The sequence below is a fragment of the Martes martes genome (assembly GCF_963455335.1).
Source record: "Martes martes genome assembly, chromosome: X".
In the NCBI taxonomy this organism is placed as follows: domain Eukaryota; kingdom Metazoa; phylum Chordata; class Mammalia; order Carnivora; family Mustelidae; genus Martes; species Martes martes.
Genome location: NC_137897.1, coordinates 57,027,788 through 57,043,860, shown reverse-complemented (window position 1 = coordinate 57,043,860; position 16,073 = coordinate 57,027,788). Strand labels below are relative to the sequence as shown.

Genomic DNA, 16,073 nt, shown 5'->3' with positions numbered 1-16,073 from the left:
CTCTCTCTCTCAAATAAATAAATAGAAGATTTATTTTTAAAAATAAAAATGGTTAAAATGGTAAATACTATGTTATGTATATTTACTACAATAAAAAAAGAAACAAAATAGAAGGAGCAGTGGATAAACCTGATTGTGATATCAATCTAAGGTAAAATGTGTGCTTTCCAGAGTGGACCCTGGAATATGACCAAGGCATTGACAGCTCTCTGGCCCTGTCCCTAAAAGTGAAGCAACACTAAAAATGTACATCTTTGATAAGTTTCATACTTAGGATAAAGCAGGGGCAATAATAAAGTCCCCAAGAAAAATGTGTTCCAATAAAAGAAAAGTGATAAAGCTCTGTCAGTACTAACATGAAATGCTATTCAATATATATTTTGGGGAAAAAGAGTTTGAGAACAAGCTCTTTGTGTATAGTACTCTCCTATGTTATACAAAATATCCTATGTTATAAAAGGGAAAAAAGTGTGTGAATAAATGAAGTATTTCTTCATTATAAGAGGTATTGATGTAATAATTGCCTTTTGAAAGACAAGAAATTCAACTACATGTAACATAAACATTAATTATCAGATAGAATCTAATTTCAGATTCTAATGCTAAACTATAAAAAAGACATACTCAGGGAAATAAGGCATGTGTATGTGTGTGTGTGTACACACATACACACATACATAATATTTAGACACATGAACAGATTCTGTTTAAATTTTCATTAAAATTATGTCTTTTGTAGCTGTCTGATAGTTCATGTGTTCCCTTTCTTAAGTTTTCAGAAATGTTCCTCTGCCAAGTGAATTTTACTCTGTGTATAAGTTTCCTTCCACAAAATTTCCTATGAGACATAATCATATTAAATACTTTTACTTATTTGGATAAGATGTGTTGTTCATTGAATTAAAACATGTCAGTACTATGCAATCAAAGGAGATCAAGATAAAATCATTTCCATTTTTCAGTTTAGTATGCCATCTTTAAGTTGATGACGTTTTGTTTAGCTTTATTGAAGCATAGTTTACATTGTTTGATAGTATGGCTTTTGCAAGTTTTCGTGGGACTTAAGGAAATTCAGCATATAAATATCAGTAATAGAATTCTGTCATTCATTGGACTATTAATTTTCATGTGCATTCTTTTCTCTCATATATAAGACTACGTGACTTCTTTATAAGAGCATAAAGTCCTTTAAGAACAAAGATAATTGCATACTCTTTCTCTTAGAAAGTGCTTTGTATGGCCTTGTACATGACATGGATACTAACTTTAAGACACAGAACTTAGTTTGTTCAATCAGAAAGTGTAAACCTAATACACAAACACAAAAAAAACCCTATTTGTTGATTGCATTTGTAAAGCCCTAGAAAGATCTTGAGCATTTCTCAATTCAATCTCAGGATGCAACAGTAGAATGAAACTCAGTGGACGACCATACAGGCATATGGGAGTCCTTGGAACTTCAAAACTCTATGACATTCGGAAAACTATCTTCACCTTTACGCCACAGGTGGGTGGAATGAGCTTTAGTATGCATTGAGATGAATGGAAGTGAAACAGAAACATTATAGAAATAAAACATTTATTAGAGTTAGAACAAGTATTAAGGTTCATGGGGCCTTGCCCATATTAAGTTGCTTAATAAATATTTGTTGAGTTGGACTGAATTGGAGCTGTAGCACCAAATAATGCCAGGTGATTATGGCTACCAAGAGTAGTCCTGGGTGTTGCAGAAACAGTGACTAGGGATTTTATAAATGTTGGAGTACTTTAAAAAGTACTCCTTTTAAATGTTAAAAATTCAGACTGTATTTGCCCTTTATTAACAAAATATAATTTTTTTTATTTAGCTACTGAATTATGTGTTCTCTTTGTTTAGGGCAGGGGCCCTTTTTACATGCCTGGAAACCATCCAAACAAAAAATGTCAGTACTGTTTTAGCCATGATTATATACATTATTGGCCTGATATTTATTAGCCACATTACATCAATAAGCCAAATTATATGTGTGCATAGGAGAAGAAACTATTTTCTGGACAAAAAGCTGAAGCTCCCCATTTGTCATCATAAATCTGAAATTGTGAATTGTGCTGCTGAGGTATAGACAGAAGAGTAATGGACTACAGATTATATTTCTGGCCTTGCTATTTGCTAGCCATGTGAGTTTGTTAATCCATTTAATGTCACTTGGCCTTATTTTCATCTATTAAAAGATAAGCTACCTGACTCATTTGTTATATAATGAACTAAAATTTTGTACTCGAAAACACTTTGTAAACTGCACTATAAAAATGCCAAAAACTATTATATGTACCGATGGACTATCAGATTCTTTGGAAAGAATGAGGCGCTAAAGTTGAGGATATTGTTGCCTCTGTGACATGTTTTATAGCCCTGTGAATATGTGAGTACTTTAAAATATTACTGGAGAATTGTAAGAGCAAATTATTCTGAGCTGTCATTTTTCTTCTTTTTCTCAGTTTATAGACCAGCAACAGTTCTACCTGGCTCTGGACAACAAGATGATAGTAGAAATGCTTAGAACAGATCTCTCCTACCTCTGTAGCCGCTGGAGGATGACAGGCCAACCCACCATCACCTTCCCCGTCTCACATACCATGCTTGGTAAGGTTGTATTAGGCAAGAAACAAATGTATTTTTGGAATAAATCATGTGGTTAGCCCTTCAAACGCTTAGAGTCACTGGAGAGCTACTCATTATCATTTGTTCTTTCAGTAGTTATATATTAGCCCCTATTTTGTGCCAGGCACTTATCTAAGCACTTGGGATACAAGGGGTGAATAAGGCAGATGAGGTTTCTACTCTCATGGAGCTTATGTTTTAAAATAAATACGTAACATGAACCAGTGCACAAGAATATATCAGATTGTTTGAGGGCTATAATTCAAAAAATGTAATAGAATAACTTGGGGGATACCTGGGGACTAATTGGTTTTTAGGTCAATTTTGCCGAAACTTTATTAATGCAATTCAGTTTAAAGATAGTAATAATACATTCTCCATCTGTCTTACTCCAGTGGAGCATCAAGATTTTATAGATGAGTTCCCAGGCTTATCCTTCCAAGCTTGCCTAACTGAAGCAGTAAAATTTAACAGGGAGAAGTGAATAGGCCTTCAGTTTATCTTTCCCTTATTCGCTGGACTTCCTGACATTGCTTATTTGAAACTAGGTGAAAGGATTTATTATTTTCTCAGTTCCTGGAGAACTAGAGCCAATACTGAAGCTCTGCTTCCTTTCTGTGTCTTTGCAATCACTTCCAAAAGCCTGTTTGTACTGCCAGAGTACATAGAATTCCTTTTCATTAGAGAAGAATCCCTTCTCATAAATCATTCAATGTCCAGTCAGACTGTTATGGATATTGGTCACATCTCTAAAGTGTTTCAAAAACAGAGAAGTGTGGAAAGTAGGGTAGTCTTTCTTCTTTTGGCCTTTCTTCTTTATTTAAGCCAATTAACAAGTCTCTCATTAATAAACACTATGTTCCCAGAATTGTCTTGAGAAAGTATAGAGGAGAGGCAAAGCTGATACAGAGAAATAATAGAAAACAATTGAAGACAGCTTATAAAGAAGTGCCAAACCATTAGATTAGTATTTTAAAGTGAGGGTGATCACGTTGTTAAAGAGAATTTCTTGACTGAGGTGGGACTTATCAAGGCTTTTGGGGATGGGTAGAATTCATATGGAGGATGAAGAAGGAAAGGCACTTTAGGTAAGGGGAAAATACCATGAATGAGACCTAGAGACAGGGATGAGCTTGACTTGTGAGTACACAGTGGAGAGGCCAGCCTGCGTAGAGTGGCTTTGCATGTTGGAGTATAATTATCAACAAAATTGGATGAGATGAGGTCAGATTGTGAAGGCATTGAAAGTAAGCTGAGGTATCTAATGAGATTTTCTCAGAAGTCTGAAATTATCAAAAGTTTTTGAGCAAGTAGTGACATGATGAAAGTGGTGTTTACAGAATACTGATTTGATGACAGTATACATTGTGGTGAGGAGAATTTGACATCAGAGAAAATAATCTAGGTTTGAGATGATGAGAAGATACATTGGATTGTTGGTAATAACAATAGAGTGGGAAAGAAAAAATATGGGAATCATTTTAGACAACACCTGCAAGTCAAACATTGGCTAACTAGATATGGGATATGAATCAAGGTGATGTGAAGATTTAGAGACTAGGTCAATAATGCTGCCATTGATAGAAGCAGAGAAATTCTATAGGAAGATGCCAGTTGTAAAGGGACAAATGGAATTTATGGTGACAAAGACATTTCAAAATTGAAATATCTAACAGGTAGGGTGAGATACACAGCCATAACTTGGGAAGAAAAATAAAACTAAAGATATAGATTTAAATCACAAAGTTTTGATACTTGGTACTTGGTCACACAACAAAAACAGCAGTTATAATAGCAGTAATAACTACAACATTTCTTGAACATTTTCTTTGTGCTAGGCACTGAGCTAAGTGCTTTCAATGCTTTATTTTGAAATCTCTACAACAATTCTATTCAGGTAGGTAGTATTAATAGCCCCATTTTATAGAGTCAGAAAGCTTGTAATAGTCAGGCCTCTAACCAGGTCTGTCAGTCCCCAAAGCCTACATTACCAACAGCTCTGTGTTTTTGTCAGTGACAATTTTGTGCTGGTGAAATGAGAATGAATATGCTAGTGATCACATTAAAAAGTGAATTAGTTAGGGGCACCTGGGTGGCTCAGTGGATTAAGCCTCTGCCTTCAGCTCAGGTCATGATCTCAGGGTCCTGGTATTGAGCCCCGCATCACTGCATCATCAGGTTCTCTGCTCAGCAGGGAGCCTGCTTCCCCCTCTCTCTCTGCCTGCCTCTCTGCCTGCTTGTGATCTCTCTCTCTCTCAAATAAATAAATAAAATCTTTTTTTTAAATGTGAATTAGTTAAATTATCATGATAAAGATTTCCAAAATACATATAAGACCAAAATCCACCTAGATGCTACTTACAAAAGATATCCCTAAGATAAGATTATATGGGAAAAACAGAAAATAAAAGACTGTGAAAAGATAAATCATGTAAATGCTAAGAAAAAGAAAGCATTGGTGACAACACTATTAAAAACAGTAAATATAATTCAAGACACAAGTCAGTAAAAGGGACAGGAAGGATATTTTATATTGATAAGAGTTACAGAGACAAAAAGCAGAATCAGATCTATAAATACTGATTAAAAACTGATGGTTGCCAGAAGGGAGGGTGTTGGGGGATTGGACAAAATGGGTGAAAGGGAGAGGGAGATATAGGTTTCCAGTTATGAAATGAATAAGTCATGGGAATCAAAGGCACAGCATAAGGGGTACAGACAATGATATGCAATAGCAATGTAATGGGACAGATGGTAAGTAGACTTGGGGTGAACATAGCATAATGTATAAACTTGTCAAATCACTGAGTTGTACACATGACACTAATGTAACATTGTGCATTAACTATACTTGAAAAGGGAGTTACAGTATAACAAGATGATATAATAGTTTTACACTTTTATTTATACAATGTCAATGAAGTGTATAAAGCAGATATTTAGGAAAACTTAAAGACAATATGATAAAACCATTGTTTTAGTCATAGTGGGAAACCATAACATACTTATATCAGAATGTCACAGATCAATTGTAAAAAATAATTAAAGATATAGTGGGTTAACAAGCCTGATTTTTCTATTCATGGGTATATATAAAACTACATCCAAAAAGAATATACAAAGGATGTTTATTTTTTAAAAAGTAGAAATCATATAGATGATATTGCCAGACAGGCATAAAACTAACACAAGAGTAATTTTTAAAAATCTGACCATGAAGGAATTAATTTTTTTTACAAATGATTCTTAAAGAGGACATCAAATATGAAATTAGTGTTCTAAAATAAAAAATAAAACTTATCAAAACTTAAGAGATTTGACTGGAGTCATCTTTGGAAATTTTCATATCTGTAAACACTTTGGGGCAAAAAAAGGAGTTCCAGTTTCCAGACAAAATGTAGTAGACTCACTTCGCCCTATCTCTCCTGCTAAGTACAGTTAAAAACCCTGGACATTTTTTTAAAACAAATGTAAGAAAACTCTGAAAGTCTGAAAAAAGAAGGGAGACTGGCTAGGGACTTTGCACCTGAGAAATGACACAACAGTGAGTATTCTGTCTCATATATTCTGGACTGGATGCTGGAGAAATTTTTATCCCAGAAATCCAAATCGTGCAGGTTTTAAAAGGCCCAAGAAAAACCTTTCTCTTCTAGCCAAAGTAACAGGAGAGGGGCAACCTAGCCAGACAGAAAACTTTCAGACAGTAACTGTCCTCCTCTAGTCAAAACCATAGAAAAAAAACTGCAGCCCCACCCCCACTCCTATAACTAAAGGCTGAGTCCCCAAAAGAGACCCTAGACTTCTACCTTCACAGACCTGTGAAGAAGCACCCCTCTTCTTCCTTAGGGGTAGTGTCTGAGAAGTGCTAGTGGGCAGCTTAGACTTTCATCCTTGCCCAACAATAGAGGAACCTCCTTCCACACCCACTGTCAGTAACAAGGCAGTGCTCCCTTCCCTACTGCACAATATCAGAAGAGACCTGCTGAATCAGAAGATTCAGTAAGATCCAAAGTCTCATAAGATGATACCCCATATTTCCAGAATACAGTAGAAATCACTTTTATACCAGTGTCCAAGAAAATCTTAACTTCAGTGAGAAAAATTGATCAGCAAACACCAAAACCAAAATAACAGATGTTGGAACTGTGACAAAGATTTTAAGGAGTCATCATAGAAATAGCTTAACAAGAAATTATGACTGCACTGCTCTTGAAACTTGAAAGTGGGTAGCCTCAGAAAAGAAATAGAAATCCTCAGCAAGGAAATTGAAGATAGAAAGAATCAAAAGAAAGGTTTAGAACTGAAAATGACAATAACTAAAATGAAAAACTCACTAAATAAGCTCAGTAGCCAAAAAGAGATGATAGAGTGAACTTGAAGATGTAATTATAGAACACCAGGAGGAATTAAGATGTATGGAAGAAATTCACAATCAAGAAATGCAGAAATGTAAATAAAGAAATACAATTAAAGCAAGAGAAAGACTGACATAGAAGGGAAAAGAGATGAAGACTGGTTGATATGAGATGGAAGAACAAATGAGACACTAAGGAGAAGCAAGTTATAGCCAGATGGCCTACAAGGATCTAAGAAAAGGAGACATGGGAATGGGTGGTGGAGAAACAAAGAACATAGGAGAGCCCTGTGATTCGGGGGCCCAGAAATTTCTGCCTCTAGATGGTGGTGGTGGCATAGGTTATGAAGCTAATCCTGGAGTTCCACCAGCCACCATGAATAGCACCGTGATGGGAAGCAACATACGTACTTAACATTTGGGGCAGAGAGGTGTGAGACCTGTAGGTGGACAGGGTCCTCAAGGAATGAGGCCTAGAAATACACAAGGATGTGGCAGAGGGAGAGAAGAGTATGAAGGCCCAAACAAAAAGCCCTGATTTTAGATGTGTATCTAGGTTTTCATTACAATTTGCTCTTGTCATTTCTTTTTTTTTAGATACCAATCTTTCAAATTCTTACATTTTAGTAATAAAGCTGCCTTTTTATGGATATTAGCAGTTTATTGACCTAATATTGGTAAATGGTCTGGTTGGACAGGTACAGTTACATAATGCAGTGTTTGAAATGGGAGTTTTTTTCCTTATTTCTTTTTTTAAATTTTTTATTTAAATTCAGTTAATTAACATATCTTACTAGTTTCAGAGGTAGTGGTCAGTGATTCATTAGTCTTTTTTAATACCTAGTGCTCATTACATCACATGCCCTCCTTAATGTCCATCACCCAGTTATCCCTCCCTCCGCCCTTCTCCCCTCCAGCAGCCCTCAGTTTGTTTCCTATAGTTAAGAGTCTCTTATGGTTTATCTCCCTCTCTAATTTCATCTTGTTTTATTTTTTCCTCTCTTCCCCTATGATTGTCTGTTTTGTTTCTTAAATTCCACATATGAATGAGATTGTATGATAATTGTCTTTCTCTGCTTGACTTATTTTGCTCAGCATAATACCCTCAAGTTCCATGCACATCAATGTAAATGGTAAGTATTCATCCTTTCTAATGGCTTGAGTAATATTCCATTGTGTGTGTATATATATATATATATATATATATATATATATATATCTCACATCTTTATCCATTCATCTGTCAGTGGACCTCTGGGCCCTTTCCATAGTCTGGCTATTGTGGACATTGCTTCTATAAACATTGTGGGGCAGATGCCCCTTCAGATAACTACATTTGTATTTTGGGGGTAAATACCCAGTAGTACAATTCATGGGTTGTTGGGTAGCTCTATTTTCAACTTTTTGAGGAACCTCCATACTGTTTTCCAGAGTGGCTGCACCAGCTTGCATTCCCACCAACAGTGTAAGAGAGTTCCCCTTTTTCCACATCCTTGCCAACATCTGTTTTTTCCTGACTTGTTAATTTTAGCCATTCTGACTGGTGTGAGGTGGTATCTCATTGTGGTTTTGATTTGTATTTCCCCGATGATGAATGTTGTTGAGCATTCTTAATGTGTCTCTTCGCCATTTAGATGTCTTCTTTGGAGAAGTGTCTGTTCATGTCTTCTGCCCATTTCTTGATTGGATTATTTGTCCTTTGGGTGTTGAGCTTAACAAGTTCTTTATAGAATTTGGATACTAGCCCTTTATCTGTAATGTCATTTACAAACATCTCTCGTTCTGTCAGTTGTCTTTAGGTTTTGTTAACTGTTTCCTTTGCTGTGCAAAAGACTTTTGTCTTGAAGTCCCAATAGTTTATTTTTATCTTTGTTTCCCTTGCCTTTGGATATGTGTCTAGCGAGAAGTTGCTGCAGCCAAGATCACAGAGGTTGCTATCTGGGTTCTCCTCTAGGATTTTGATGGATTCCTGTCTCACATTGAGGTTTTTCATCCATTTTGAGTTTATTTCTGTGTATGGTGTAAGGAAATGGTCCAGTTTCATTCTTCTGCATGTGGCTGTCCAATTTTCCCAACACCATTTGTTGAAGAGACTGTCTTTTTTCCATTGGATATTCTCCCCTGCTTTGTCAAAGATTAGTTGACCATAGAGTTGAGGGTCCATTTCTGGGCTCTTTATTCTGTTCCATTGATCTATGTGTCTGTTTTTATGCCAGTACCATACTGTCTTGATGATTATAGCTTTATAATAGGGCTTGAAGTCCGGAATTTTGATGCCACAAGCTTTGGATTTCTTTTTCAACATCCCTTTGGCTATTCAGGGACTTTTCTGGTTCCATACAAATTTTAGGATTGTTTGTTCCAGCCCTGTGAAAAAAGTTGATGGTATTTTGATAGGGATTGCATTGAATATATAGAATGCTCTAGGTAGCATAGACATTTTCACAATATTTGTTCTTCCAATCCATAAGCATGGAATGTTTTTCCATTTCATTGGGTCTTCCTCAGTTTCTTTCATGAGTGTTCTATAGTTTTCTGATTACAGATCCTTTGCCTCTTTGTTTAGGTTTATTCCTAGGTATCTTATGGTTTTTGGTGCAAATGTAAATGGGATCAACTCCTTAATTTCTCTTTCTTCTGTCTCATTCATTGCTAGTGTATAGAAATGCAACAGCTTTCTGTGCATTAATTTTAGATCCTGCCACGTTGCTGAATTCCTGTATGAGTTCTAATAATTTTTTGGTGGAGTCTTTTGGGTTTTCCACATAGAGTATCATGTCATCTGCAAAGAGTAAGTTTGACTTCTTTGCCCATTCAGATGCCCTTTATTTCTTGTTGTTGATTGTACCACAGCTTTCTTTTGATGTCCATTGGCATGATAAATGGTTCTCCAGCCCCTCACTTTCAATCTGGAGATGTCTTTGGGTCTAAAACTAGTCTCTTGTAGATGGGTTTTGCCTTTTTATCCAATCTGATATTCTGTCTTTTGATTGGGGCATTTAGCCCATTTACATTCAGAGTAGCTATTGAAAGATATGAATTTAAGGCCATTGTATTACCTGTAAAGTCACTGTTTCTATATATTGTCTCTGTTCCTTTCTGGTCTATGTTACTTTTGGGCTCTCTTTGCATGAACGATCCCTTTTAATATTTCTTGCAGGGCTGGTTTAGTGATCATAAATTCTTATAGTTTTTTGTTTGTCCTGGAAGCTTTTTATCTCTCCTTCTATTTTAAATGACATCCTAGCTGGATAAAGTATTCTTGGCTGCATATTTTTCTCATTTAACACCCTGAATATATCATGCAAGTCCTTTCTGGCCTGCCAGGTCTCTGCATACGTCTGCTGCCAATCTAATGTTTCTACCATTGTAGCTTACATACCTCTTGTCCCAAGCTGCTTTCAGGATTTTCTCTTTGTCTCTGAGATTTGCAAGCTTCACAATTATATGTCAGGGTGTTCACCTATTTCTGTTGATTTTGAGGGGGGTTCTCTGTGCCTCCTGGACTTGAATGCCTGTTCCCTTCCCCAGATTAGGGAAATTCTCTGCTGTAATGTGCTCCAGTGTACCTTCTGCCTCTCTCTCTCTCTCTCTTGCCTCTTCTTCTGGGATCCCAATTATTCTAATATTGTTTCACTTTATGGTATCAGTTATCTCTGAGATTCTCCCCTTATGATCCAGTAGTTGTTTCTCTCTCTTCTTCTCAGCTTACTTTTTGTCCATCATTTTATCTTCTATATTACTAATTCTCTCTTCTGTCTCATCCTAGCAGTTAGAGACTCCATTTTTATTGCATCTCATTAATAGCCTTTTTTATCTCAATTTGATTAGATTTTAATTCCTCTTTTTTCTCTAGAAAAGAATTCTCTAGTGTCTTCTATACTTTTTTCAAGCCCAGCTAGTATCTTTATAATAATTACTCTGAACTCTAGTTCCAACATCTTACTTATGTCCATACTGATTAGGCCCCTGGCAGTCAGTACTGCCTTTTGTTCTCTTTTCTGAGGTGAGTTTTTCTGTCTTGTCATTCCTGCAGAAAGTGGTCAATTTCCTACTTGTATAGTTGCAGCTATTCTTTTCTTAGATCTCTGGTTGAATTCACAGGTGTTCAGAATGATTTGATAGCTGTCTAGCTGAATTCCTGGGACCAGACAAATCTAAGATTACCTACTCCTCTGCATCTTGGACTTTGCCCTATTTCCTTTTTTTAAAACTGTATAATGTCCTTCAAGCTATGCTAATATACCTTGTGCCACTAAATTTCCAAAGTGTACCAATTTTTTTCAAATAAATAGAAAAATAGTTATAAAAATCATAAAATTATAAGAGAATATCAAATTTAATTTTGTAAATCCAGATTAAATTAACAACTTTTCTAGAAAAGTAAATCATATAAGAATAAGCTTAATAAGAAACATGCATAGAATCATGAGAAAAATTATGAAACTAATGAAGAGCATTAAAGGAGATTTTAATTGCTAGAGAGACATACCATGTTGCTAGATGGAAACAGTTAATATTGAGAGGATGTCAATTCTTATTAATCTATCAATTCAGTGCAATTCCAAATCAAAATAAGAACTCAAATTTTTATGAACAAACTGAATCTAAATTTCATATGAAATAGAAAATGTACAAGAATAATCAGATTTTTAAAAAATTAAAAATGATGAGAGAAGACAGCCACTCTAATTAAAATAATGATAAATGTTACAATCCAGATAGAGGCCAAAGAACATTATCAATAATAGCCAAATTAGGGAGAGAGCCCAAATATCTATCTGCTGATGAATGGATAAAGTAGTTGTAGTAGATATGGATAGATAGATAGATAGATAGATAAGAGGAATATTACTCAGTCATCAAAAAGAATGAAATCTTGGCATTTGCAAGGACATGGTTGGTGCTAGGGAATATAATGCTATGTGAAATAAGTCAGAGAAAGAGAAATACCATATTATTTTTCTCTCATATGTGGAATTTAAGAAACAAAACAAACAAGCATAGGGGAGAAAAAGAGAGGGAGAGAGAAGCAATCCAAGAAACAGACTCTTAACTGTAGAGAACACACTGATGGTTACCAGAGGGATGTGGGGGGCTGGGTTTATTTAACCCAGGTGACAGGGATTAAGGAGGGCACTTGTGATGATGAGCACTGGGTATTGTATGGAAGTGTTGAATCACTAAATTCTACACCTGAAATTAATATTACACTGTATGTTAACTAACTGGAATCTAAATAAAAACATGAGAAAAAATATATAAATAAATACATTTGGGAAAATCATTCATTAAGGCCTGCTACTTTACATTTTATGCAAAATTAAATTCTAAATAGATTAAAAATCTAAGCAAAAATAAATAAATAAACCTATAAAAGTATTACGAGGAAATATGGGAGAATGTTTTTGTGATCTTGAGCTGAAGAAAACTATGTTTTGCAAGACACAAAAAAAGGAGAAAATTGGCAAATTCCCCCAAAACATGAAAATTTAAATAAATCTTTTATACAAAAATGAACTGTGTTTGAGGTTGAAAGACAAATAACAAAGTAGGCATTTTCCATACATATGCCAGAGAAAATGGTAATATTCACAAAACTTTAAAGTCAATTAACAAAAAGATAAACAATAGAAGCAAGGGAAAAGGACATGAACAGGCAAATCATAAAAGAAATACAGATAGCCAGTATATACATGAAAACATGCTCAATCTGACTAGTAATAAAATAAAAAAATAAAAACAGTATCTTTTAAGTATCAGGTAAACAAAGATTTAAAAGATCATTGTTAAAGATATGGAAAAACAGCTGCTTTCTATACCGACAGTGGAAATATAACTGGCACAACTTTTTTAGTGGGCAATTTTGACAGTCTCTATAAAATTTTTAGTAAGTGTTCCCTTTGTCCTAACAGTTTTACTTATGAGAATGTATCCTAAGGAAATTGCAGAATAGGTGCATAAAGATGTAAGTACAGTGATCTTCATCACAGTGTTGCTTATAATACAAAAACAGTCTAAATGTCTGCTATGGAATCTTTTTTAGTTTTTATAAAGGATAAGTTAGAAAAAAATGGATCACAAATGAGTAGGTATTGTATGATCCCCTTCACATAAAGTCAGGTAATTGTTAGCCTTCTTTATTTTGTATGCCTATACACATACACACATACACAAACCAAGTCTGTTTACGTGAGATAATATATAAAATGTTTAACACAGGGCTTGGCACCTAACATTAAACAAATGGTTATTGTTGTTATTATTGTCAACTTTCAGTAACCATTAAGTATTCTGCCATCAGACACTGTGCTAAGTAGTCTTTGAGGTACTCTCTCTGTTGGTAATCGCCGTCACCACTTGCCCATTCTACCATGTTGTTAGCTCTCTGATCAATTGTTGAAATACAAGGCACACAATGAGGAGCATCTTATCTGCACCATTACCACCAGAATGTTGGTCTGAAATAATTGAAATATTCCCAGTATTTCAAAGTTAAAACTGCAAAAAAATTGTTCTAAAATTCTCTTCATTTCACATGGAGCATTGGGTGTTATTTGCAAACAGTGACTCATGGAACACAACATCAAAAACTAATGATGTACTACTATATGGAGACTAACATAACATAATTTAAAAATAAAATTCTCTTCATTTCAAGATGAAGATGGAACCAGCTTGAATTCAAGTATCCTAGCGGCACTCCGAAAAATGCAAGATGGCTACTTTGGTGGAGCAAGGTAAGTAACCTCTACACACTTTTCAGTGAAATGAAATGAAATTTGGAAGCTAGATATAGTAATGGTAGACTTGTGGTGCCTTTCTCTGTGTCTTTTTTTAATTTATTTAAATTCAATTAGCCAATACATAGTATATCAGTAGTTTCAGATGCAGTGTTCAACTATTCATCAGTTGTGCAGTATAGCCCCATCCTATGAGTTTAGAAGAACTCATTTTTGATAGATCAAATCAAGGAAGTTAATGTTACAGAGAAGGCTTAGAATGTTTCCCACCCTGTTCTTTGCCTAAACCTCATAAATTCAGTGGACTGGAAAATTTATTCTTTCAAAAGCAAAAAAGTTACTGAACTATTCAACTCTGGCTGCTTTTCTTTTCTCTTTTCTCTAAGTTTTTAGTTTGAAAAATTTCAAGCTTACAGAAATGTGCAAGAATGGTATTGAACACCATATACCCTTCCTCAGGATTTACGTGTTGTTAACATCTGTCTCACTTGTGCATTCTCTTCCTTACTCTCCTCTTACTCCTCCCTCCCTTCCCTTCTCTACTCTCCCCCCCTCACAGATACATAGGTGTAAATGTACACACACACACATACACACATGCACACACTTTAATTGCTGAAGTATGAGTTTTAGCCAGAGACATCATGACAATTCAACTCTAAACACCAGTTTGTCTTATGAGGGCAAGGATATTTTCACATATAGCTACAATATAATCATCACACTCAGAAAATTTAATATTGATAAATTACTATTATTACCTAATCTAGAGTCCACATTCACAGTTAGCCAATTTTCCCAATATTTTTTCCATAGCTTTTTTCCCCATTCTGAGACCCAATCAAAAATCACACATTGGCATTTAGTTATGATGATGTCTTTTAATCTAGAACAGTTCCCCAGGCTTTTGTGAACCTTTCATGACAGTTTTCAACACAGTTTTGAAAAAGAAAGGTCAATTATAATGCAGAATGTCTTTCAATTTGGTTAAAGTGGTATCTGGTAGGTTTCTCCATATCCTTTCTATGATAGTCTTTACCCAGTTTTATCTTCCATTGGTGAATCCATTATTACTAATGGGGTTTTAAAGTGATGATTCTGGGTCTCTATCATCCTGTGCATATATATGTGTTAGAATATCCCCTTTTATTTTGCAGTTTTAGTGTAGCATAGATTTATGGATTCTGATTTTATTCAATATGCTATGCTCCATTTCTGTCATTGTTTATTTCAATGTTCAAATTATCCAAGGTCTGGCCTTTGGGAACCCCTTCAAGCTGGCTTCTTTTTCTTCTTTTTTACATTTATTTTGAATAATGGCCTTTATTAAGTCTGTCCACCAATTCTGCTTTCAGTGGGTTTTTTGCTTGAATAGCAACCCATGGCTTGCCTTGCTGAAGGCAGAAGGATAGTCCCTCCAGTCTGTGAAAGGAAGTATGAAGCACAGTACTCTTCTTCATGGAGAGGAGGACAATGTTCCTTCCTTTGAGAAAACGACCAGACTTAGTCCTTGTGCTAGATTCCTTAGTTGATTTTGTCCTGAATAGATATAGGATGTTGGTGACAGCCACAGCAATAATGTGCGCCCAGTGCCAGACTGTGTTCTTGAGAAAATCAGTACTATTAACTTACACTTTGGGTTTTGCAATCAGTTTTTTAAGTAGGGGAGGATATAGCCTACAATCCTCTATAATTCATAAGATTTTCAAATATCATCTTTCAATTTCAAAATGATCTTTGAGTATTTTTTTTAATGACGTGATGGATTTGTGATGATTTCTCTTCCTTCTGTCCCAGCTTCTCTGCAGCTAATGGAGATTCTGGCCAGACATTTGACATAGTTAACAGCATAGTATATGGAAGTGAAGGAGAGCAAAAGTGATCTGCTGGTAGATTGTGAACCCATAACTGTGGTCTTCATTAACACAGCATCCCAGCCTATACTACACCATGCTGAGGAGTGTATAAAATTTCATATTTACAAAATTTATACTAATATATAAAAGCATTAGCAGTCCCCCAACCAAAAACATTCTAGGTATCCCTTTTCTCACTGAAATGTGTTGTTTTAAAATGATTTCCTCTGATTTTCTGTTTTCTCTTTGCCCTGTAATTGTCAGGATTCAAACAGGTAAATTGTCAGAGTTTTTAACAACATCTTGCTGCACACATTTGAGCTTCATGGATCCTGGACCCGAGGGTAAGCTGTACAGTGAAGATTATGATAACTACAATGAGCTGGACTCTGGCGACTGGATGAATGACTATGATTCAACCCATAATGGTAAGGGAGCATCATAAAGGCAATGGCCTTGCTGGGCAAGAATACAAAGTA

General features: G+C 35.3%; 1 protein-coding gene across 1 annotated transcript in view; it reads left to right on the top strand.

Moving 5' to 3' along the window:
- PHKA1 (phosphorylase kinase regulatory subunit alpha 1) overlaps nt 1-16,073 on the top strand; it is a 140,823-nt gene that overhangs the window by 90,739 nt on the left and 34,011 nt on the right. Inside the window, exons 15-18 of the mRNA XM_080795004.1 lie at nt 1,398-1,507; nt 2,479-2,623; nt 13,657-13,735; nt 15,859-16,022. Of these exons, the coding sequence (XP_080651130.1) occupies nt 1,398-1,507; nt 2,479-2,623; nt 13,657-13,735; nt 15,859-16,022 (498 nt within the window). The remainder of the gene's footprint in view (nt 1-1,397; nt 1,508-2,478; nt 2,624-13,656; nt 13,736-15,858; nt 16,023-16,073) is intronic.